The sequence below is a fragment of the Mobula hypostoma genome, chromosome 12 (assembly GCF_963921235.1).
Source record: "Mobula hypostoma chromosome 12, sMobHyp1.1, whole genome shotgun sequence".
Classification (NCBI taxonomy): domain Eukaryota; kingdom Metazoa; phylum Chordata; class Chondrichthyes; order Myliobatiformes; family Myliobatidae; genus Mobula; species Mobula hypostoma.
In genome coordinates, this window is record NC_086108.1 from 13,558,527 (window position 1) to 13,585,739 (window position 27,213).

At 41.2% G+C, this 27,213-nt stretch overlaps 1 protein-coding gene across 2 annotated transcripts in view; it reads right to left on the reverse strand.

The window, feature by feature from the left end:
* Positions 1-27,213, reverse strand: part of cop1 (COP1 E3 ubiquitin ligase) — a 159,611-nt gene that overhangs the window by 12,879 nt on the left and 119,519 nt on the right. For both annotated transcript variants that reach the window (XM_063063631.1, XM_063063630.1), the window contains exons 14-16: positions 25,589-25,670; positions 15,875-15,991; positions 11,493-11,610 (exon numbers count right to left, since the gene is read on the reverse strand). In XM_063063631.1, coding sequence (XP_062919701.1) covers positions 11,493-11,610; positions 15,875-15,991; positions 25,589-25,670 — 317 coding nt within the window. The remainder of the gene's footprint in view (positions 1-11,492; positions 11,611-15,874; positions 15,992-25,588; positions 25,671-27,213) is intronic.

Genomic DNA, 27,213 nt, shown 5'->3' on the forward strand with positions numbered 1-27,213 from the left:
TCTACAAGTATTTGGACAGACAGGGATTTATTAGGGAGAGTCAACATGGCTTTGTGCGTGGTAGGTCATGTTTAACCAATCTATTGGAGTTTTATTGAGGAGGCTACCGGGAAAGTGGATGAAGGGAAGGCAGTGGATGTTGTCAACATGGACTTCAGTAAGGTCTTTGACAAGGTCCCATATGGGAGGTTAGTTAGGAAAATTCAGTCGCTAGGTAGACATGGAGAGGTGGTAAATTGGATTAGACATTGGCTCGATGGAAGAAGCCAAAGAGTGGTAGTAGAGAATCGCTTCTCAGAGTGGAGGCCTGTGACTAGTGGTGTGCTACAGGGATCAGTGCTGGGTCCATTGTTATTTGTCATCCATATCAATGATCTGGATGATAATGTGGTAAATTGGATCAGCAAATTTGCTGATGATACAAAGATTGGAGGTGTAGTGGACAGTGAGGAAGGTTTTCAAAGCTTGCAGAGGGATTTGGACCAGCTGGAAAAATGGGCTGAAAAATGGCAGATGGAGTTTATTACAGAGAAGTGTGAGGTATTGCACGTTGGAAGGACAAACCAAGGTAGAACATACAGGGTTAATGATAAGGCACTGAGGAGTGCAGCAGAACAGAGGGATCTGGGAAAACAGATACAAAATTCCCTAAAAGTGGGCGTCACATGTAGATAGGGTTGTAAAGAGAGCTTTTGGTACATTGGCCTTTATAAATCAAAGTACTGAGTATAAGAGTTGGAATGTTATGGTGAGGTTGTATAAGGCATTGGTGAGGCAGAATTTGGGGTATTGTGTGCAGTTTTGGCACCAAATTACAGAAAAGGTATTAATAAGGTTGAAAGAGTGCAGAGAAGGTTTACAAGGATGTTGCTGGGACTTGAGAAACTGAGTTACAGAGAAAGGTTGAATAGGTTAGGACTTTATTCCCTGGACCGTAGAAGAATGAGGGGCGATTTGATAGAGGTATATAAAATTGTGATGGGTATAGATAGAGTGAATGCAAGCAGGCTTTTTCCACTGAGGCAAGGGGAGAAAAAAACCAGAGGACATGGGTTATGGGTTAAGGGTGAAGGGGAAAAAGTTTAAAGGGAACATTAAGGAGAGCTTCTTTACACAGAGAGTGGTGGGAGTGTGGAATAAGCTGCCAGATGAAGTGGTAAATGTGGGCTCACTTTTAACATTTAAGAAAAACTTGGACAGATGAGAGGTGCTTGGAGGGATACGGTCCAGGTGCAGGTCAGTGGGACTAGGCAGAAAGATGGTTTGGCACAGCCAAGGGCCAAAAGGCCTGTTTCTGTGCTGTAATGTTCTATGGTTCTCAGTCCAAAGTGGCTTATCCTATACGTTTAGGCAACAACTTCTGATTACAAAGTTCCACAGTGGAGAGCATCCTGACTGGTTATATCACAGTCTCGTATGGAAACACCAATGTCCAAGAATAAAAAAGCTGACAAAAAGTAATAGAAAAAGCTCAGTCTAAAGAAAAATCCTCCCCCACTATTGAGTGTGTACAAAGGGTGTTGTCAAAAGAAAGCAACACTAGTCATCAAGGACCCCCACCATCCAAGTTATGCTCTTTTCACACTACTGCCATTGGGAAGGAGGTACAGGAATTTAGGGCTCACATCACCAGGTTCAGTAACAGATATTACCCTTCAACCATTAGGCTCCTGAACTAGCATGGATAATTTCATTCACAACTGATTCCACAACCAATGGAGTCACTTTCAAGGACTCTACAACTCACGTTCTCAGTATTATTTATTTCTTGTATTTGCACATTTTGTCTTCTTTTGCATATTGGTTGTCTGTTAGTTTTTGTGTGTAGTTTTACATTGATTCTATTGTATTTCTTTGTTTTACTGTGATCCGGGGTAAGAAAATGCATCTCAGGGTAGTGTATGATGATATATGTGGACTTTCATAATAAATTTACTTCAAACATCTTTAGGGGTATCCTTCCTGCATTTTGCCTGTACAGTTTCAATGAATTATAGAGACATGAAACACAGAAACAGGTCTTTTGGCCCACCAAGCCTATAACGACCACAATCCATTTAAGCAATCGAACAAAAAAAATACATCACATTTTATTTTCTCCACATTTTCACTAAATAAAATCCTCCAACCTTCAGAGTTTACCAGCCACCCACAAACATCGGGCAATTTTATGATATGGAAGGAAATTCTTGGCAGTCACAGGGAACGCATGCAAAACTCATACAATGGAGATTAGAATTGAACCAGGATCTCCAGTGTGTTACCGTACTTCAGTTTCCTAAACTCTTCTAAACATCATCACAATGTGCTTTCATACGTCACCTGTGCCATTGCAGGAATCAGTCTTTGAACCTTGCCTGATCTTCCACCATAGCAAAAGCATCTTCCTCAATTAAGGAGAATAAAACTGCACATGATACTCAAGGTAAGATCTCGTTAAAACTCTATGACGGCAGATGGATATCCCTAGCGCAATGGTCCCCAACCACCAGGCCGCGCGGAAATATGATTTGGCGATATGAAACGATTTGAGTCAGCTGCACCTTTCCTCATTCCCTGTCACGCACTGTTGAACTTGAACACCCCCACCCCCCCCCCGCCCTGTCAGCCAGTCTGCAAGAATATCGTCAATATTAAACTGGTCCGCGGTACGCAAAAGGTTGGGGACCCCTGCCTTAGCGTTATGAAGGCTTGCATGCTTATGCTTATTAACTGACATACAAGGAAAACCAGGTTTCATTATACCTGGAGTTACAAGGATTGAATTTCCTTCTCTAGCTGTCTTATCCAAGGAGTTGTCCAAATGCCTTTTAAACACTGTATCTGCCTCAGCCTCTTGTAGCACATTCCATATAACCACAGCTGTGCTCCTCAGATCTCCTTTAAACTTCTCCCCCTGACAATTTTATGCTCTCTAGTTTTAGACTGGCTAACCCATGGAAAATTCTGACCATCTATGTCCTTAATATCCCCGATAAGGATAGCCAGTGAGACAAACCCAACTTATCCAATCTCTCCTAACAGTATCCCTCCATTCCACGCAATATTCTAGTGAATTTCATTTGCATTCTCTATTGCTATCCCATCTTTCCTGAAGTGTGAATCAGAACTGTACACAATACCCTGTCCCCTGACCAGTGCTTTGGAGAGGTGCAGCATGACATTTCAACTCTTATACTCAATGCCTCAATTCAAATAGGATAGTAAAGTCAAATAAGGATGGCAAGCATGCTGTTTTTACCACCCTATTTCACTTGTGTCACCATTTTCAGGAAACAATGAAATTGTACGCAAAGATCTCTATACGATCAATACTAAGGACCTTAGCATTCATGTCTGAGCAACCTATGCACTGCCTTGCTACTCTCATGTTTCTAATATACTTCCCTAATCAATATATCAGCACACCTCAAAGATGTGTGCTTAGCCTGCTGCTCTACTCTCCTTACACCCAGACTACATGGCTGGATCATCTGTGTTCCATTTATCATTCATTACGTGCCATGTTGTTATGATTTGGGTGATCTTGGTCTTTCCATGACCATGACTGTTCTTGGCAAATTTCTGTATAGCAGTGGTTTGCTGTTGCCTGCTTCTGGGCAGTGTCTTTACAAGACAGGTAACACCAGCCATTATCAATACTCCTCAGAGATTGCCTGTCTGGCGTCAGCAGTTGCATAACCAGGTCTTGTGATCTGCACTAGCTGCTCATACAACCATCCATCACCTGCTCTCATAGCTTCATGTGACCCTGACGGGGGTGGGGGGGGGGCACTAAGCAGATGCTGCATCTTGCCCAAGGATGACCTGCAGCGTGGTCTTCACGTCCTTTGGTAGAGACCTGTCACCAGGATCTCAGGTGGGAACGAGGTGCACAGGAGTGAGATAGATCAATTGGTTGAATGGTGTCACAACAACAATCCTGCACTGAGGGGTCAGCAGTGGAAAGGGTGAGTAGCTTCAAGTTCTTGGGTGTCAACATCTCTGAAGCCCAACATATTGATACATAGAAACATAGAAAATAGGTGCAGGAGTAGGCCATTCGGCCCTTCGAGCCTGCACCGCCATTAATTATGATCATGGCTGATCATCCAACTCAGAACCCCGCCCCAGCCTTCCCGCCATACCCCCTGATCCCCGTAGCCACAAGGGCCATATCTAACTCCCTCTTAAATATAGCCAATGAACTGGCCTCAACTGTTTCCTGTGGCAGAGAATTCCAGATTCACCACTCTCTGTGTGAAGAAGTTTTTCCTAATCTCGGTCCTAAAAGGCTAAACTGTGACCCCTCGTTCTGGACTTCCCCAACATCAGGAACAATCTTCCTGCATCTAGCCTGTCCAATCCCTTTAGGATTTTATACGTTTCAATCAGATCCCCCCTCAATCTTCTAAATTCCAACGAGTACAAGCCCAGTTCATCCAGTCTTTCTTCATATGAAAGTCCTGCCATCCCAGGAATCAATTTGGTGAACCTTCTTTGTACTCCCTCTATGGCAAGGATGTCTTTCCTCAGATTAGGGGACCAAAACTGCACACAATACTCCAGGTGTGGTCTCACCAAGGCCTTGTACAACTGCAGTAGTACCTCCCTGCTCCTGTACTCAAATCCTCTCGCTATAAATGCCAGCATACCATTCGCCTTTTTCACCGCCTGCTGTACCTGCATGCCCACTTTCAATGACTGGTGTATAATGACACCCAGGTCTCGTTGCACCTCCCCTTTTCCTAATCGGCCACCATTCAGATAATAATCTGTTTTCCTATTTTTGCCACCAAAGTGGATAACTTCACATTTATCCACATTAAATTGCATCTGCCATGAATTTGCCCACTCACCCAACCTATCCAAGTCACTCTGCATCCTCTTAGCATCCTCCTCACAGCTAACACTGCCACCCAGCTTCGTGTCATCCGCAAACTTGGAGATGCTGCATTTAATTCCCTCATCCAAGTCATTAATATATATTGTAAACAACTGGGGTCGCAGCACTGAGCCTTGCGGTACCCCACTAGTCACCGCCTGCCATTCTGAAAAGGTCCCGTTTATTCCCACTCTTTGCTTCCTGTCTGCTAACCAATTCTCCATCCATATCAATACCTTACCCCCAATACCGTGTGCTTTAAGTTTGCACACTAATCTCCTGTGTGGAACCTTGTCAAAAGCCTTTTGAAAATCCAAATACACCACATCCACTGGTTCTCCCCTATCCACTCTACTAGTTACATCCTCAAAAAATTCTATGAGATTCGTCAGACATGATTTTCCTGTCACAAATCCATGCTGACTTTGTCCGATGATTTCACCGCTTTCCAAATGTGCTGTTATCACATCTTTGATAACTGACTCCAGCAGTTTCCCCACCACTGACGTTAGGCTAACCGGTCTATAATTCCCCGGTTTCTCTCTCCCTCCTTTTTTAAAAAATGGGGTTACATTAGCCACCCTCCAATCCTCAGGAACTAGTCCAGAATCTAACCAGTTTTGAAAAATTATCACTAATGCATCCACTATTTCTTGGGCTACTTCCTTAAGCGCTCTAGGATGCAGACAATCTGGCCCTGGGGATTTATCTGCCTTCAATCCCTTCAATTTACCTAACACCACTTCCTTACTAACATGTATTTCGCTCAGTTCCTCCATCTCACTGGACCCTCTGTCCCCTACTATTTCTGGAAGATTATTTATGTCCTCCTTAGTGAAGACAGAACCAAAGTAATTATTCAATTGGTCTGCCATGTCCTTGCTCCCCATAATCAATTCACTTGTTTCTGTCTGTAGGGGACCTACGTTTGTCTTTACCAGTCTTTTCCTTTTTACATATCTATAAAAGCTTTTACAGTCAGTTTTTATGTTCCCTGCCAGTTTTCTCTCATAATCCTTTTTCCCCTTCCTAATTAAGCCCTTTGTCCTCCTCTGCTGAACTCTGAATTTCTCCCAGTCCTCAGGTGAGCCACTTTCTCTGGCTAATTATGAAGAAGACTGCCAGCAACTATATTTCATTAGGAGCTTGAGGAGTTTTGGTATATCACCAAATACTCTTAGCAAATTTCTCAGATATACCATGGAGAGCACTCCAACTGGTTGCATAACTGTACAGTACGGACAGGTCACTGCACAGGATCGGAAAAAGCTGCAGAGAGTTGTAAACAGCCAGGCTCCATCATGGGCACTAGCCTCTGCACTACGAGGACATGTTGAAAAGGTGAGACATCAAAAAGACAATATCTATCATTAAGGACACCCCCCTCCCACCCTTACTATTTTTGCTGTCTTTTTGCACGACTTATTTAACTCAGTGGCCACTTTATTAGGTACACCAGCTCATTATGCAACATGTGGCAGCAATTCAATGCATAAAAGCATGCAGACATTGTCAGAAGATTCAATTGTTGATCAGACCAAACATCAGAATAAAGAAGAAATGTGATCCAAGTGACTGTGACCGTAGAATGATTGTTGGTGCCAGATGGAGTGTTTTGAGCATCTCAGAAACTGCTGATCTCCTGGGATTTTCATGAACAGTCTTAGAGTTTACAGAGAATGGTGTACAAAACAAAAAACATCCATTGAGTGCCAGTTCTGTGAATGAAAACGTCTTATTAATGAGAGTTCAGAGGAGAACGGCCAGACTGGTTCAAGCTGACAGTAAGGCAACAGTAACTCAAATAACCACATGTTACAACAGTAGTGTGCAGAAGAGCATCACTGAACACACATGTTGAACCTTGAAATGGATGGCTACAGCAGAAGACCACAAATATGCAGTATGCTCAGTGTCGCTTACAGGAGGGACCTAATAATGTGGCCACTGAGTGTACATTTTTTATTGCAACTTCTTGTGTATTTTATGTACAGTTACATGAAAAAGTTTGTGAACCCTTTGCAATTAACTGGTTCTCTGCATTAATCACTGATAAAATGGGGTCTGATCTTCATCTAAGTCATGAAAATAGACAAATACAATCCACCTAAGCTGATATCACACATACAATTGTACTACTTCTTGTCAATGCTGAGTACACCATTTCAACAATCACAGTATAGGTTCAAAAATGCATGTGCACCTTTGGAGTAATGCCTTCCACAAGAGCTTTTTGGAGTCAGGTGTTCCAATCAATGAGATGAGATTGGAAGTGTGGGTTAAAGAGATACCCTGTCCTATAAAAAAAAGACACATAAAGCCAGGTTCCTGATAGAGCCTGCTCTTCCCAAGAAAGATCTGTTTATGTGCACCATGCCTCAAGCAAAACAACTTTCTGAGACCTTCGAAGAATTGTAGAGATGCATGAAGCTGGAAAAGGCTACAAAGGCATCAGTCCGTAATAAGAGAAACTGTCTACAAATGGAGGAAACTCAGTACTGCTGCTACTCTCCCTAGGAGTGGGCATCCTGCAAACATCACACCAAGAGCACAATGTGGAATGCTCAAGAGGGTGAAAAGGAACCCAAGGGTAACAGCAAAAGACTTGCAGAAATCTCTTGAACTTGCTAGAAATCTTTAGTCTCTGTTCATGTGTCCACTATAAGAAAAACACTGAACAAGAATGGTGTTCGTGGAAAGACACCACAAAGGAAACCACTGTTCTCCAAAAAAAAACATTGCTGCACATCTCAAATTTGCAAAAGGCCACCTGGATGGCCACAACGCTTCTGGGACAATGTTCTGTGGACAGATGAGACAAAAGTTGAACTTTTTGGCAGAAATGCACACTGCTATGTTTGGAGGAAAAAGGGCGCTGCACAACAACACCAAAACTTCATCCCAACTGTGAAACATGGTGGAAGGAGCATCATGGTTTAGGGCTGCTTTGCTGCCTCAGGGTCTGAACAGCTTGCAATCATTTGAGGGAACAATGAATTCAAAATTGTATCACAACATTTTACAAGAGAATGTCAGGGTAGCAGTCTGGTACCTGAAGTTGGATAATGCAACAAGACAATGATCCAAAACACAAGAGTAAATCAACAACAGAATGGTTTAAAAAGAAAATGTGTGTTTTGGAATGATCAAATCAGAGTCCAGACCTTAACATAATTAAGATGTTGTGGTATGACCTGAAGAGGGCTGTTCATGCAAGTATCCCAGAAATACTGATGAACTTTAACAGTTTTGTAGGGAGGAATGGACTAAAATTTCTCCTCACCATTGTGCAAGTCTGATCAGCAGCCACTACAGGAAACATTTGGTGGAGCTTATTGCTGCTAAAGCAGGTTCTACCAGTTATCAAGTACAAGGGTTTACATACTTTTCCAGCCTGGACTGTAAATTATTAAACAATGTATTCAATAAAGACATGAAAAGTACAATTGTTTGTGTATTATTAGTTTAGGTAGATTGTGTTTGTCTACTCCTCTGACTTAGATGAAGATCAGATATTTCTTGAGCAATTAATGAAAAAAAGACAGGTAATTGCAAAAGGTTCCCAAACTTTTTCTTACAACTGTATTACTGCCTCAGAACAACAAACTTCACAACGCATGGCAGTGATAATAAACCTGATTCTGATTCTTCTGAAGGGAGTAACCTCACATTTACCAAATATCAATCCATTAATTCAACCTGTCAACATTACATCAGAGTCTCTGTGCTTTTCATCATACGTCACATTTCCACTTAGTTTTGTCTTAACTGGTATCAAGTATGCTGACACCTTGGCCAAGTAAGTTCACCAGCATCTCCATTCCTTCAGGAGTCTGAACACATTCATCCCGCCAGCTTTAACCCATCCAACAATTTTTATCGATGCATTACAGAAAGTAACCTATCCTGATGTATCACGACTTGTATAGGTTCTGCCCGTGATCACAAGAAACTACACAGTTGCAGACACAGCTCAGCATATCGCAGCAGCTTCCAGTAAGGTGGTAGTGCATTCATCGCAGTGGCCAACCAGACATTAAAGAACTTCAAGTATTGTAAATCTACCCCATCAGCAAGTTGCTCGTTAGCAAAGAAACTGAAGGAGCTGGACTTTGTGCTGACCATGCTGCTGCTTGTATCAGAGGCACGCCAGAGGAGTCAGTGCACAAAAGCAGTGTGCAGTCTAAAGCAAAGGATCTTCAGTCACTTTTCTTGTGATCGCAAGACCCTGTTTAACATTGTTAATGTGAAATGCTGCAAGTCCAATTCATTGGTTTATCAGCGGACAGTAGGGGAGCTGCGTGGCCTTTGTTGTAGCGAAGACTCTGCCTCAAGCTGCAGTGTTGCCTGCTTACAGCCACCCAGGAAAGAGGTGCCAGAGTGCTCCACCGAAGGCAGTGTGGCCCAGCGTCCAAGCTGCAATTTAACCTTTAGGGAATCCTGCACAAAGACTCCCAAGTTCCTTTGTGCCTCCGTTTTTTTGAATTTCTCTCCATTTAAATTATTGTCAACGCTTCCATCAATTCCATTGTCCAAATCATTGACATATAAACGTAAAAAAAAATTGGTCACAACACAGACGCCTGTGGAAAACAAGTCACCGGCAGCCAACCAGAAAAGGCTCCCATTATTCCCATTCTTTGCCTCCTGCCAATCAGCCACTGCTTTATCCATGCTAGAATCTTTCCTGTAATACCAGGTCTACTGAAAATCCAAGTACATAACATCAACTGATTCTTTGTCCACCCTGCTTGTTATTTCTTCAAAGAATTCCAACAGATTTGTCAGACAAGGTCTTCCCTTGAGGAAACCATGCTGACGACAGCCTATTTTATCACATGCCTCCAAGTACCCTGAGACCTCATGCTTAATAATCGACTCCAACATCTGTCCAACCACTGAGATCATAATAAATGGCCTCTAGTTTCCTTTCTGCTACCTCTCTCTCTTCTTGAGGAGTGGAGTAAAATTTGCAATTTTCCAGTTTTTCAGAACCATATCAGAATCTAGTGATCCTTCAGATTATTACTAATGCCTCCACAATCCTTTTAGCCATCTCTTTCAGAATCCTGGGGTGCATACCATCTGGTCCATGTGACTTATCTACCTTCAGACTTCAGTTCCCTTCAGGAACCTTCTCTCAAGTAATGGTAATTTCACACAGTTCATGACCCCAACACCTGGCACTTCCACCATACTGCTAGTGTCTTCCACAGTGAAGACTGTTGCAAAATACTTATTTAGTTCACCCTCCATTTTTGTCTCCCATTATTACCTTTTCAACATAGTTTTCCAAACATCCGATATCCACTCTCACCGCTCTCTTACACTTTATGAATCTGCAAAAACTTCTGGTATCCTCTTTATTATCGGCTAGCTTACTTTTGTATTTCATTTTTATCTTCTTAATGTCTTTTTTAGTTACCTTCTGTTGGTTTTTAAAAGCTTCCCAATCCTCTAACTTCCCACTAATTTTTGGTGTATTATATGCCCTCTCTTTGGCTTTTATGTTGGCTTTGACTTCTCTGTTAGCCATGGTTGTGTCATCTTGCCTTTAGAATACTTCTTCCTCTTTGGGATGTATACATCCTGCGCTTTCCAAATTGCTTCCAGAAATTCCAGCCATTGCTGCTCTGCCATCATCACGGCCAATGTTCCCTTCCAATAAATTCTGCCCAACTCCTCTCTCATGCCTCTGGAATTCCCTTTACTCCACTGTAATACTGACACAGCTAACTTTAGATTTTCCTTCTCAAATTTCAAGGTGAATTCGATCATATTATGATCACTTGCCCCAAGGGCTTTTTTAAAACCTTGAGCTCTTTGATCAGTTCCAGCTCATTGCACAACACCCAATCCAGAATAGCTGATCCCCTGGTGGGCTGAACCACGAGCTGCTCTAAAAAGCCATCTTGTAAGCATTCTAGAAATTACTCTTCTTGGAATCCAGCATCAACCTGATCTTCCCAATCTTCCTGTATATTGAAATCCCCCATTACATTGCCCGTTTGGCATGCACTTTGTATCTCCCATTGTAATTTGTTGACCACATCCTTACTACTGTTTGGAGGTCTGCAACAACTCCCAACAGGATCTTTTTACACTTATAGTCCCTTAGCTCTATCCACAATGATTCAATAATTTCCGACCCTATGTCACCTATTTCTATTGATTTGATTTCATTGTTTACTAACAGAGCAACGCTGCCCCCTCTGCCTTCCTGTTCAAGTTTCCGTCAAGTTTTGCATCTCTTTGCCCAGCCAGCCATCACTGAACTCGGTTTCAGTTTATGAGTTGCTGTGCAGTGCAAGGAATATCCAATCAAAGGAATAAACAAACCTCTCAGTTCTCATTATATTTCCCCTCGACACGGGTGAAGTTCCTCTCCCTCAGATCCATACAATCTGTTACATCTGGTAAGGTGAAGAGATTTGAAATGTTTGGAAGCAAAGACCAATATGAACTGCTGACGTTCTGTCCCCAAATGCATTCCTACAAAGAAAACTGAATGGATTGTGCAATAAAGCAACAAATGCATCACAAATGGGTCCAAGAGAGTTTCTTAAATTGACATGGAGGTCATTACAGATCTATAGACAAAAAGCTCAAGAATTAAAACAGAACTTACGCTGAAACTATTTCTTCTCCAATCACAAATTTGGCATATGATACCGCCTTGCGATGTCCTTTAAAGACCATGATGGGTTGTTTTGTATTCCGCAAATCATAATAATGGACACAATGATCTGTGAAAACACAATTTTTGACTTTAAAAATGGAGTACATTCAGCAAGGTCCTATTCACAATAGTCTTTTAATATCTATAATTAAATGTACAGAGTAACCCACAAAATTTGAGATTAGTATTATGAAATATAAAGTGTATAAATTGCAAGAGATAATGTCCATTCAGTGAGCCTAATGGTAATCCGAAACAACTTCATTTTCTGACTAAGGACAAAATTCCCTCATTATTCTGTATTCCTGTATTGTGTCAATAACAAAAAGAAAATCAATCATGGAATCCCAATCAGGCAGTGGATTCCAAACTACAGCCTCCTCTAGGTAAAAATATTCTTCGTTAGCTTTGCATACCTTGGATTTGTGCAAAAATTTCTATGAAACTATGCCCTTCATTATTTTGCATCCTTCTATCAGGTTCCTCTGTTCCCAAACAACCCCAATCCTTCCTCCATTGCTGAAATGATCCATCACAGAATGCATCCTTAAAAATCATCCCTGCAATCTCTCCAGCACAATTATGATCTTCCTCATAAGCCAGATGTACCCAAAATATTCCAGCTGTTTTTAAACACTACAAACCAATGTTTAATAAATTTGTATGACATCTTCTCTGTTCTTACAGTACGTATATTCTATGGTCTGGTGAGTGATGACAAAATACATAGATTAGTAAATTGGTTTGTTATTGTCACATGTACTGAGTGCAGTGGAAAAAATTTGTTTTGCATGCCGACTCTACAGATAATTCCATCGCATCAGTACTTTAAGGTAACACACAGGAAAAGCAATTAAGAATGCCAAACTTACAACACAAAAGATTCTGCAGATACTGGAAATCATGAGCAACACAGCTGGAAAATGATGGAGAAATGGTGGTCAAACTTAATTAATAATTTGCATCACTCTTTACTGTGGAAGACACCAGCAAAATGCCAGAAATTCAAGAATGTCTGTGCACTGGAGTGTGTGCAGTTGCTGATAATAAGAAGGTGCTTGGGAAGCTGAAAAGTCTGAAGGTAGACAAGTTACCTGGACCAGGTGGACTAAATCCCAAGGTTCTGAAAGAGATTGTGGAGGCATTAGTAGTGATCTTTCAAGAATCACTAGATTCTGGAATGGTTCCTGAGAACTGCAAATATCATTCCACTCTTTCAGAAGGAAGGAAGGCAAAAGACAGTAAATTATATAGCCTGACTTGGTGGTTGGGAAGATGTTCAGTATCAGCATCAGACTTAATATCATCAGCAAATGTGAAATGTTGTTATGCGGTAGCAATACATAATAATAAAAACTGAATTAGTTAAATTAAATAAGTATGGCAAAAAAAAAAGTGAGGTGGTGTTCATGAGTTCAGTGCCCACTTCAATAGCTGAGGTTCCTGTATCTCTTTCCCTGATGGAAGCAATGAGAAGAGGGCATGTCCTGGGTGATAGGGATCCTTAATGATGGACGTCACCTTTTTGAGGCATCGGTCCTTGAAATGTTCTGGATGCTGCGTAGGCTAGTGCCAATGATGGAGCTGACCAAGTTGGAGTCCAATCTGAAGAATGAGATTTCAGGGTCCAAGTAACTTCCATGAAAAACTCTACAACATTAGTTAGACATGACCTACCATGCACGAAGCCATGCTGACTATCTCTAATCAGTCCAAGCCTATCCAAATACTTACATATCTGGTCCCTTAGAATACCTTCCAATAACATTCCCACTACTGATGTCAGGCTCAGCCTATAGTTTCCTGGTTTATATTTTGAGTGTTTCTTGAACAGTAGAACTTTGCCCATCTTCCAGTCCTCTGGTACCTCACCTGTTGCTAAGGATGATTTAAATATCTCTGCTAGGGCCCTGACAATTTCTGCACTTGCATGCCCTGGGGATTTATCCATCCTAATTTGCCTCAGGACAGCAAACATCTTCTCCTCTGTAATCTGTATAGGGTCTGTGAAGTTGATGCTGCTTTGCCTCACTTCTATAGAGTCTGTATCTGTCTAGCAGTGTGGTGGAAGTTGCAGGAGTTGGGGGTCATGAAGTGTGTGATGTTACCATTACTAGAGAGAGGTTTCTTGGGAAACTCGAAGGTCTGAAAGCTAGGTAAGTCAGCTGGACCAGATAGTGCACAGTCCAGAGTTCTGAAAGAGGTGGCTAAGAGATCATGGAGGCATTAGTAATAATCTTTCAAGAATCACCAGATTCTGGAATGGTTCCAGAAGACTGGAAAATTGAAAATACCACTCTACTCCTCAAGACAAGAGAGAGGCAGAAGAAAGGCCAGGCCAGTTAGTCTGACCTCAGTGGTTGGGAAGATGTTGAAGTTATTAAGAAAGACACCTCAGGGTACTTGGAGGGATATGATAAAATAGGCCATAGTCAGCATGGTTTCCTCAAGGGAAGATCTTGCCTGACAAATCTGTTGGAATTCTTTGAAGAAATAACAAGCAGGATAGACAAAGGAGAATCATTTGATGTTATGTACTTGGATTTTCAGAAGACCTTTGACAAGATACCACAATTGAGCCTGCTTTAAAAGCTTCGAACCCATGGTATTACAGGAAAGATTCTAGCATGGATAAAGCAATAGCTGATTGGTAGGAGGCAAAGAGTGGGAATAAAGGGAGCCTTTTCTGGTTGGTTGTCAGTAACTAGTGGTGTTCCACAGGGGTCTGTGTTAGGACTGATTCTTTCTATGTTATATGTCAATGATTTGGATGATGGAAATGATGGGCTTGTTGCAAAGTTTGCAGATGTTACGAAAATAGATGGAGGGGCAAGTAGTTTTGAGGAAATAAGGAGGCTACTGAAGGACTTAGACAAAGAGAATGGGCAAAGAAGTAGCAGATGGAATACAGAGCAAGGAAGTCAAGCACTTTGATAGAAGAAATGAAAGAGTTGACTATTTTCTTAATGGAAAAAAAATACAAAAATCTAAGGTGCAAAGAGACTTGGGAGTCCTTGTGCAGGATTCCCTAAAGTTAATTTGCAGGTTGAGCCTGTGGTGAGGAAGGCAAATATGATGTCAGCATTCATTTCAACAGGGCTAGAATATAAAGGCAAGAGTGCAATGTTGAGATTTTATAAAGCACTGGTGACACCTAACTTGGGAGCATTGTTGGCAGTTTTGGGCCCCTCATCTTGGAAAGGATGTGCTGAAACTGGATAAAGTTCAAAGGAGGGTCACGAAAATGATTCCAGTATTAACCGGTTTGTCATAAGAGCAGTTCTGGGCCTATATTCACTGTAATTTAGAAGAATGAGGGGTGACCTCATTGAAACCTATCAAATGGTGAAAGGCCTCGATAGAGTGGGTGTGGAAAGGAAGTTTCCTATGGTGGGAGTGTCTACTACCAGAGGACAGAGCCTCAAAACAGAGGGGTGTCTTTTTAGAACTGTGATGAGGAATTTCTTTAGCCAGAGATTGGTGAATCTGTGGAATTTTTTGCCAATGGCAGCTGTGAAGGCCAAGTCTTCATGTACATTTAAGACAGAGGTTGATAGATTCTCGACTGGTCAGGCCATGAAGGGATATTGGGGGGGAATGCAGAAGTTTGGGGCTGAGGGGAAAAATGGATCAGCCATGATGAAATGGTAGAGTAGACTGGATGTGCCAAATGGTCTAATTCTACACCTTTATCTTATGGGTCTTAAAACTAATAGAATTGTGGTCACTAATGCTTGCTATTTCATTCCCTCAGTGGAGGCCCAGTGCTGTTTCCCCTCTAGTAGCTTTCTTGAATACATTTAACACCCTCCTTCCCGTCCGAGCCCTTTACAATATTAGTGACCAGTCGATATTAAGGAAGTTTAAAATCTCCCAATTATTCTTACATCTCTCAGTGATTACACCACATATCTCCTCCTGTAATTCTTGCAGACTATTGGAGGGCTTCTAATTCAGTCCCAACAAAGTGATAGTTGATGGAAATAGCCTTGCAGGACCACAGAGAAGGGCAAGAGAGATGAAAAGCTGAACTCCGCTACAGTTTGCATGAATATAATGCCTCCCAAATGAGATTGTGAAAATTTTCAGCTCAAGTTCACTTGTTACAAACACAGAATGGTGGGGACACGGGTGCTGCAACAAAATGTTCCAATTTCTGTGGCAATAAAACTGTAGTATTTGCTTTCAATTCCATGTCAATCTTGTTACATATTTTAGAAGTTTAAAAGTGGTACTCCACACATCCAGACAATTCTAAATTCATGCAATCTCTCCATAAAGAAAACACTACACACCAAGTAATAGATAACAGACATTTCAGAGGATGTTACCTGCACATCCAAAGGCCAAGTGGTACCTAGACGTTGGGCTGAACTTAACACAGCAAACATTGGCTTTTGCTTCAATGCTCGCCACAGAGTTGTCCAAGTTTGTGGACCACAATTTCACTGAAATTAAACCAAATGAATTAATAAAAACAGCCATCAAATTAAACAACACAAAACAAAAATCAGGAAATTTATTATTAGAGAAATTCTGGATGGAATCAGCATCCAAGCCTTGATTAAGAGGGATATTTTGCTATGCTAAAAAGTGAAGCGCATGACTGCACTTGCTGCCTGTTAAATTTTACAGAAAAGGACAGCTTCAAAAATAATGGATCAACTTTTCCTTTGTTTGAAGAGCTGATCTTCTCAACTCTACTTTGCCTCCTTTCCCAAAAAGCTTGGAGGTCTGCAGATATCCAGCAATCAAACAACTCGGAAGTTTCATGGTTAGCATTAATGAGATTAAACACTCAGTGGCCACATATTAGGTACAGGAGTAGAATCCCATGTGGTCTTCTGCAGCTGTAGCCCATCCACTTCAAGGTTTAGTGTCATGTACTTTCAGAGATGCTCTTCTGCACATCACTGTTGTAACGTGGTTATTTGAGTTACTGTCAACTTTCATGTCAGTTGAACCAGTTTGGCCATTCTCCTCTGACCTCCCTCATAACAAGGCATTTTCACCCCCAGAACTGCTGCTGGCTGGATTTTTTTTTTTGTTTTTCCACACCATTCCCTGTAAACTCTAGAGACTGTTGTGTATGAAAATCCCAGGAGCTAAGCAGTTTCTGAGAGACTCAAACCACTGCATCTGGTACCAACAATCATTCCAAGATCAAAGTCACTTGGGTCACATTCTTCCCCACTCTGATGTTTGGTCTGAACAATAAATGAACCTCTTGACCATGTCAGCATGCTTTTTTGCATTGAGTTGCCACCTCATGACTAATTAGATATTTGTATTAATGAGTAGGTGTACAGGTGTACCTAATAAAGTGGCCATTGAGTGTAAATTGTTCAGGTTGTTTAAGAACTTTGATTTTAAGTTTGCACTATTGGATTAATAGTGCAGATATCCAGATTAATAGAGTAACACAACAACCCCAATGGAGAATGATTTGGAAATATGCAATACACTTTGAACTTGAACTGGAAAATCTTTTGGCAGGATGAAGCATTTTATCTCTTTCCAGTGAAGTTGTTTAATTTTATACATGGCAGTTTACTTAGTCATAAGAATTAGTAGAGTGTTGTGTCCCAAACATAAACTGCCACTCATTAAGATTGCACTGATCTTCCATTTAAACACCATTTTCTCATCTTATGACCTTTTTCCATAGTTTTCTATTATCTAAAAATACTTCAATTTTGAATGAAATTTAAAACTGAGCTTCCACAGACCTCTGTGGCAGAGAATTCCAACAATTCATTATTCATAAAGTGAAGAAATTGATTATCATTTTAATGCTTCCCACCCCCCATGAGACCCTTAACAATAATGTATATTCTTGTAAACTGTAGAGGACTGTGGCCTAGCCTTTTCAAACTTTCCTCACGACAGTGTTCTCAGTATCTCAATTAGGTTTACTACTATGTTCTTGCAAAAGCAAGTAAATTCTTTGCGTTATATGTAAGCAGACTAAAATTGTACACAATTCTCCAGGTGTTGTCTTGCCAAGATTCTGCATAATAAAGCATCTTTACTCGGCTAATAAACATATCATTTGCCTCCCTAATTGCTTACTACTCCTGCATGATCATTTTCCATGTCATGTTTTCCTATATAGAATTCTAAAGTCATCCTGATCCTCAGGCTTACAGCTCTTCTGACGAAATTATAAATTTTTTCCTTAGATTTACTACAATCTGAAAACTCTATTGCAATCCACGACTGGAACCCATTTTACCTTTCTGCCTTGAATAATGTATATTTGTTGCAAATTATGTTAATGTTCATCATTTCTCGAGTACTACCATACCATTAAAGTGTTTCCCATTCAACAACTGCCAACAAATTCTTCATTTTATAATATTCTTTGTTTGGATTGAACTGCATTACCCCGAACTGCAAATTTCAAGCATTTTATGGTCATCCTCTTTGCACAGCATTTGAGTTATCCCTTTCCGATTGTACAATACTAAATCGAAAACAAACCTGTTAGTTTCCCAACATAATTCTGGAAACCCACCTTTATGCATTCCAGGAATCCATTCTCTACATTGCTTATGCTACTCTGATTTGCTCAGTTTTCATGTAGATTAAAATTCCAAATGTGCTATCTTTGGTACATGCGCCTATAATTTCTTTGTTTTGTTAAAATACAATTCTTGACATCCAATGTTCCCTCAATAATTTTTTTTTTTCACACCTGCACGGACCAAGCACTGCTCTGAGAAGGAAATTCTTAACCGACCTGAAAACTGCATGGCACTTTAACATTATATAAAAGAAAACTCCAGCTCTGCAGCAACAAAGGAAAGTTAGAGAACATAGAAAAACTACAGCACAATACAGACCCTTCGGCCCACAATTCCTTGCCGAACATGTACTCAATTTAGAAATTACCTAGGGTTACCCATAGCCCTCTATTTTTCTAAACTCTATGTACCTATCCTCTGCATAAAAAACTTACCTGACATCTCCTCTGTACCCACTTCCAAGCACCTTAAAACTGTGCCCTTTATACAAGAGTACAGCACAGAAAAAGGCTCTTAGGCCCATCTAGTCCATGGCAAACCATTTAAACTGTCTAGTTCCATTGACCTGTACATGACCCATAACCATCCATACACCTGTTATTCATGTACTTATCCAAATTTATCTTAAACATTGAAATCGAAATTGTATCCACCACTTGCACTGGCAGATCATTCCACACACTCACCATCCTGAGTGAAGATTTCCCCAATGTTCCCCTTAACCTTTTAACCTTTCACCCTTAACCCATGACCTCAAGTTCTAGTCCCACCTAATCTCATTGGAAAAAGCACGCTTGCATTTTCCTGATCTATACTCCTCATAATGTTGAATACCTCTATCAACTCCCCTCTCAATTTTCTACTTTCCAAGGAATAAAGTCCGAACCTATTCAATCTTAGTCCCCCAGTCCCAGCAAAATTGTATATTTTCTCTATACTCTTTCAACCTTATTTACATCTTTCCTGTAGGGAGATGACCAAAACTGCACACAATAATCTAAGTTTAAGCCTCACCAATGTGTTACATACTTCAACATAACATCCCATCTCCTGTACTCAATACGTTGTTTTATGAAGGCTAATCTGCCTAAAGCCAGTGATGCCACTTTCAACAAATCCCGCTGGACAAAGATTCTTTCATTCCTCATTGCCTTATTGTTCACTGACTAAGACCTACACTGGTTGGTCCTACCAAAGTGCAAAACCCCACACTTGTCTGCATTAAATTCCATCTGCCATTTTTCAGCCCATTTTTTCAGCTAGTTCCAGATCCCACTGCAAGCTCTGATAGTCTTCCTCATTGTCTACTACACCTCCAATCTTGGTATCATCCACAAGTTTGCTGATCAGTTAACCACATTATCATTCAGATGGTTGATACAGATGACAAACAACAACGGACAAAGCACCAAACCCTGTGGCACTCCAGTAGTCACAGGCCTCCAGACAGGCAACCATCTACTACCACTTTCTGGCTTCTCCCATAAAGCTAATGTCTAATCCCATTAACAAAGTCGTCTTGAATGCAAAGTAACAATCTTTATACACTATCTCATAGAAAATCTTCTAATAAATTTTCCATAACTGATGTCAGATTCACTGGCCTATAATTTACTGGCTTCTTTTTAGAGCCCTTCTTAAACAGCAGAACAACATTATCTACCCTCCAATCCTCAGGTACCTCACCTGCAGGTAAGTATAATTTAAATATCTCTGCTAAGGACCCTGCAATTTCTGCATTTGCCTCCCACAGGGTTTAAGGGAACATCTCATCAGGCCCTGAGAATTTATCCACCCTAATTTGCCTCAAGATAGTGAACACTCCTCCTCTGTAATCTGTATAGGGTCCATGAACTTGATGTCGCTTTGCCTCATTTTTTTTAGACTCTGTCAGTCTCCTGAGTAAATCCAAATGTAAAAAATTCATTTCAAGAATCCTCCCATCTCTTTTGTCTCCACGCATAATTACCATACTGATCTTCCAAAGGACCAATTTTGTCCCTTGCAATCTTTTTGCTCTTAATATATCTATCAAAGCCCTTGGGATTCTCCTTCACTTTACCTGATAGGGCAAGCTAATTGCTTCATTTAGTCCTCCTGATTTCTTTTGTAAGTGTTCTTTTACATTTCCTACACTCCATAAGGACCTCATTTGTACCTAACTGCCTATAGCTCCTATGTACCTCCTTTTTGTTTCTTAAACAGTGCCTCAATATCACTTGAAACTTAATGTTCCCTAAACCTATTATCTTTACCTTTTATTCTGGCATACACAAGCTTTGTACTCTCAAGATTTCACTTTTGAAGGTCTCCCACTTACCAAGTATACCTTTGACAGTAACCTGCCTGTCCCAATCCACACTTGCCAGATCCTTTCTCCAATTTAGAATCTCAACCTGTGGATCAGACCTATCATTTTGCATATTTACTTTGAAACTAATGGCATTGTTATCACTAGATGTCACCTTCCCTGCTTCATTCCCTAATAAACACATCAAATATTGCATACGCTCTCGTTGGTACTTCTCTGTATCGATTAAGGAAACTTTCCTGAACACAGTTATCAAACTCTATCCCATCTAGTATAGGAGTCCCAGTTAATATGTGGAAGTTAAAATCACCTACTATAACAACTTTAAGAGAAGAGACAAGAGGTCCACAAGAGAAAATTTAGAGAGAAAGGTACAGAACTGGAAAACAGGACCTCCAGGGTAACAATCTCAGGATTGCTGCCTGTGCCACTCACCAGTGAAAGCAAGAACAGGATGACTTGGCAGATGAATACATGGCTGAGGAACAGGTGCAGGGGCAGTGTCTGAGGTTTATGGATCACTGGTATCTCTTCTGGGGAAGGCATGACTTATTAGGTTACAAGCAGAGGTAGTGTTTAGTGAGATCATTGGGAAGGACAAGCAGATGATAGTGGAAATTGCAATCAGTGCGCTGGGTGTGGAGATAAAAGATTGGAAGGTGTGACGCTGTGGGTATCATGAAGTCATAGCTGAAACATAAAATTGACCCTGATGGGAGTTACTTACATGCCTCCGAACAGTAGCCAGGAGGTGCTTTACAAATTACAGCGGGAGATAGAAAAAACATGTCATAGGGGACTTCAATGTACAGTTTAGTTGGGAAAATCAAGTTGGTGCTAGATTCCAAGAGATGGCTTTTTGGAGCAGCTTGTAGTGGAGCCGATTAGGGGATCAGCATTTCTGGATTGCGAGTTGAGTAATGAACCAAGTACAATTAGGGAGGTTAAGGTAATGGAGCCCTTAGGAAACTGTGATGATAATATGTTAGAATTCACCCTGCAATTTGAGAGGGAGAGGCTAACAATAGATGTATCTATATTGCAGTGAATTAGAGGCGGGAGAGAGAAGTTGGCCAAAGTTGAATGGAATGGGGGACTAGCAAAGATGATTGCAGAGCAGCAGTGGCTGGTGTTTCTGGAAGCAATTCAGAAGGCACAGGACAGATACAGCCCAAGGAAGAGGAAGTATTCTGAAAGGCAGAATTGCGCAACCATGGCTGACAAAGGAAGTCAAATCCAACATAAAAGCAAAAGAATAGGTATATAATAGAGCAAAAATTAGTGGGAAGTTAGAGGATTTAGAAATGTTTTAAAAACCAACTAAATAAACCATAAGGGTGGAAAGAAGATGAAACAAAAAGGTAAGCTAGCCAATAGTATCAAAAATGATACCCAAAAGATTTTTCATATTATATAAATAGTAAAATAGAGGTCAGCGTTGATATTGGACTGCTGGAAAATGAAGCTGGAGAGATAGTAATGGGGGACAAGGAAATGGTGAACAAATGGAATAAGTGTTTGCATCAGTCTTCACTGCGGAAGACACTAGGGGGCTGAAGTAAGTGCAGTTGCTATTGCTAGGGAGATGGTGCTTAAGAAACTGAAGGGTGTGAAGTAATTCACCTGGACCTAATTTTCTACACCCTTGGATTCTAAAAGAAGAGATTGTGGAGGCATTAGTAATGATTTTTCAAGAATCAATAGGTTCTGGCATAGTTCCGGAGGACTGGAAAATTGCAAATGTCACTCTGCTCTTCGAGAGGGAGGAAGGCAGAAGAAAGGAAATTATAGTCCAGTTAGCGGTTGGGAAGATGATGGAGTCTATTCTTAGGGATGTAGTTTTGAGGTACTTGGAGATACATGATAAAACAGGCAAAAGTCACTATGGTTTTCTTGAGGGAAAATCTTGCCTGACAAATCTGTTGGAATTCTTTGAAGAAATAACAAGCAGGATATTGAACGCTCTGGGCCTGCAGTCGTTGGAGCTTAGAAGAATGAGAGGAAATTTCACTGAAACCTATTAAATGTTGAAAGGCTTAGATGGAGTGCACAAGAGGAGGTTGTTTTCTTTGGTGGGGGAATCTACAACTACAGGGCACAGCCTCATCATAGAGAGACATCCATTTAGAACAGAAATCAGGAGGAATTTCTTTACCCAGAGGGTGGTAAATCGGAGGAATTCATTGCCACAGGTGGAGGCCGGGTTACTGGGTACATTTAAGCTGGCAGTTGATAGGTTATGGAGATAAGGCAGGAGAATAGGGAGAGGGGAAAATTGATCAGCCATAATGAAATGGCTGAGCATACTTGATGGGCCAAGTGGCCTAATTCTCATGTTTCTCGCTAGTCTGCGGTCTCTGTACAGATTCTTTCCTCCAAATCCTTCAAACTATTGGATGGTCTATTATATAGCCCCATTAACATGGTCATACCTTTCTTATTCCTCAGTTGCACCCATAAAGCCTCACTGAGTTCTCCTGTCTGCATCCTGACTGAGCACTGCAATGACATTTACCTGACTAGTAATGCCACCCATCCCCCTTTCATCCTTCCCACTGTGTTGGGTCTAAAACAATAGGACCCTGGAATATTGAGCTGCAGTCCTTCCCCTCCTGCAACTGTCTCACTAATGCCTACAATATCATAATTCCATATGTTGATCCATGCCCTGAGTATATTTAGCTCAAAACATTAGCTACACAATTCTCAACCTTTTGATTCCCAACTTTAATCTGTGGTCTTAACAATATCCCACAACCTCTCCAATATCTGTTCCAGCACTCTGGGTCCTGTCCCCCTGCAACTCTAGTTTAAATGCCTCTCTCCCTCCCTCCTTCCCCCCACCCCCGCTATGCAGCACTAGCAAACCTTTCCATTAGAACATTAGTTACCCTGCAGTTTAGGTGCAAATTGTCTTTTCTGTACAGTCCCACCTTCCCTGTGAAACACTCTGGTTTCCTCGTTGCCGATCCTCCATCAATCTCACCCCAGGCTTTGTCAAATCACGGTCCCGCTCTGGGTCAAATCCTATGACCTCTTCTCTCTGGCGTATTCTCACTCCATCTCTAACAAAAGCCCAACCTTCGTGTCCGTCACCAGAGAAACCTCCCGTTAATCCGACCTTCCTAATTGGATGGCACACAATTCTCCTATCTCTTTATTCAACAGTAACCCAAACATAAGCTGAGAAAACAAGCACCTTGCACAGAACAGCAACAAATGAAATACGAAACGGCATTACAGCAGAACATTGCACCTGGAAGACAGCCCAATTATCTAAAAAGTCCAAGGCCCTCCTCCTTCACCAATTCATCAACCACATAAACTGTGTGACCTTCCTATTTCAGGCTTCACTAGCATGTGCAGCAATGCTGAGATCACAACCCTGGAGGTCCTGCCCCTTAACGTAGCACCTAATTCCCTGAACTCTCTATGCAGAACCTCATCACTTGTCCTACCCATGTCATTGGTACCTACATGGACCACAACCTCTAGCTGTTCACCCTCCCACTTCAGAATGCTGAAGACTATCTGAGATGTCTAGACCCTGGCACCCGGGAGATAACATACCATCCTGGAATTTTGTTCTCGTCCACAGAACTTCCTTTCCATTCTCCTAAAGAATCCCCTATCACCACAGCTCACCTCTTCTCCTTCCTTCATTCCCAGAACAATAAACTTAAACACAAACAGTTAAGAACAGTATACCATGATCTCTTGAGCCAGGGTCCTTCCAAACGACCCGTCTACACTTGCTCAGAGCAATTCCATTCCCCATTTGCGATTTACTTTCTTTGTAACCTATTCGCCCCGTATTTCCTAATTCTACCACTTCATTACATGAGGGGTAATTTTACAGTGGCCGATTGATCTGAGAATGAAGTACCTGAAGGAAATCAACTTGGTCACAGGGACAGCACCGTAGATCAAGTTTCTTGGGTCACAGGAGCCGAGAGACAGTAACTCAACCAACTCTGCCACTGTGCTACTCAAAGTTTTATTCCTACATTCTCTCTAGCCAAAGGTTAATTTGGTTTATCCTCCTATTCTGTACTTGTTAGAATTGGATACAACCCTGAAGTCACAAACTTTAAGACCAGCTTTTCATTCGCTCACTAATCAACCTCTAGTTGGTTGACCTCAACTCTCTAGTGCAACAATGGGGTCACAACTTTTGGTCCTCTACCTTATCCCTTTGGATACCTTCAATGTTCAATGAAGTGTACAAATTTTTGGTAGAATGGATACAGAGGTGATGCTGTATGAATAGATGCCTCAAACCAGTCCATAGTGTCAGAATAAGGGATCAAATCAAGGCTAAGGCAAGAACAAATTTCCTCATCCAGTTTTATCTGCATTTATTTCTTTAACTTTAATTTAGAAACGTAGCATGACATCAGGCACTTGAGGTCCAACAAGCCTGTGCTGCCCAGTAATACTATTGTGACCAATTAGTCTACTAACCAGTAGGTCTCTGGAATGTGAGAGGAAACTGGAACACTCAAGAGGAAATCTACATGGTCACAAGGAAAACTTGCAGACTTCTTATAGATAGGGGCAGAATTGAATCCTAGTTACTGGCACCGCAATGGTGTTTGGCTAACTGCTACGCAACAGTACCGCCGCAGTGTGCTCTGAGGTTTTGGAGTTCTCTACCTATTGGAACATGGAGGCTCAGTCACCAAGTATATTCAACACAAAGATGAAAGAATTTTAAATATTTAGAGAATCAGTGGTACAAAGGCGAGAAAATCTGCAGATCCTGGAAATCCAAGCAACATACACAAAATGCTGTAGGAACTCAGCAGGCTAGGTAGCATCTATGGAAAACAGTAAACAGCCGATGTTTTGGGCCCAGAATCTTCATCAGGACTCATGAAGGGTCTCAACCTGAAACATCAACTGTTTACTCTTTTCCATTGACGCTGCCTGGCCTGCAGAGTTCCTCCAACATTTTGTGTGTGTGTGACATTGAGTTAGTGTAGAGCTGTGGTGCTGAAGTAAAAGATAAGCCATGATTTTATTTAACTGCTAAGTCAGTAAAAGTAAAATGGCCAACTCTTGCTCATTACAACATTTATCTCACTGTATAATGCTGATTTACAAAATCTGTAAGGCGTCAAATTGAAAGTTACTTTTATATGAATGTTTATGGAGTGCAGGAAATATTGTCATTATTGCTTGCCTCAATGGGCACACAAGATTACCTTTAGCATCGTCAGAACCTGAAGCAAGGAGCTTGGGATCCATTAGATTAAAATCCACACTCCAACATCGCTTTTCATGCTCCTATGATAGAAATGTACAACAGCCGAGTAAAAATAAGCTCAAACAAAGGATATGGTAACACTATTAAGAGATGTTATGGATCAAATGATGATTTACACGAATCCACAAATACGAGTTGCATTTAAAAAATGCATCTAATTTTTTTGGGGGGTGCTTTTCTTCATCATATACTCCACTAACGTCTTCCTGGGGGAGTGGGATTGAGTAGGAGTGAAGTGAGAATGAAGTGAAAGGGATGAGGAAGTGTCCAGGAGGAGATTGTTGAGCGAAGGTGTTCAATAGGGAGGAGGAGGCTGAGAGGTGACCAAACAGGGATGCACAAGTTACAAGATAATAGAAAGGGAAGGCATCAGTAAGCTCTTCCCATACTAGAGATGCCTGTAATCAAAGTGTAGGTTTAAGACTGTAATGTATGGATCCATTTTTTTTTCTTAAAAGAGCAATGACTCTCTTCAGCACTACCTATAATCTGTTGTGTGCACAGGTGCATTGGTCTGTTGACCACACGTGCGCATTGCACCCCTTCCCTCTTGCTGCAAATGTGGATACATCAGTTAAAACCACCTCCCATGAGCGTATTTCTATTTTAATTGATATGTAGATGTGCACAGACACAACAAATTAGCAACGAGTACGAACCTGAATGTCAGAAAATATCACGAACTGCACCAATGGTTACGGGATGAAACAGTGAGGGGCAAGAGTTAAACAGTAAGGAAGTCGTCATGGACACTAACAAAGGGACATGTGAGTAAAGCATAGTACATAGTGAAAGGTGCGCAGCTAGCAAAATTTAAAGTGAAAATAATGTGGTGATGGCTTCAGTCGGGAAAGTTGACGAATTTGACAGCGCTAACGAAGGCTGGGAGTCGTATATCTAAAGGATGAAACTGTATTGTAATGTGAAAAACTTGGAGGAGCAAAAGAAAGCCCCCATGCTTCTTGGCAGTCTCTTACACAACTTGAAAAGACAGCAAACAAGACATTTGATGAAATTGCTACAATTTTACAAAATCACTTCAGCCCTCAACAGCTGGGAATAGCTGAGAGATATAGATTTTACAAAAGGAACCAGTCATTTCTGAACACATTGCAGAACTGTGCAAACTTTGCCAGTACTGTGACTTTAGAGATGGACCTTCTGATGCTTTAAAGGACAGGTATGTATGTGGTATGCATTGTCAAAGCACTCAAAAGAGGCTACTGGCAGAAAGAGACATAACCTTAGAACAGGCAATGACCATTGTAATATCATTAAGGATACAGCAGAACTACAGAAAAAGAGGTTAAAATATGAAATGCACATAATGTCCCTGAATGGTGCGAAAACCCAAAGATGTGGCAAATCCTCTCATGATGCAAATGACAGTTCAAAACAAGTTTGCAGGAAGTGTCACAAACAACGCCATAGAGAGAGTGTGCAAGGCAGACAGAAGGCACTAACAAAGAGAAAAATCACATCAAGTGAAAAGTCTCATACAAAACTAAGCAAATTCATAAAGCGACCAAATATGAAACAGACAACAGAGTCTGACAAAGGTGT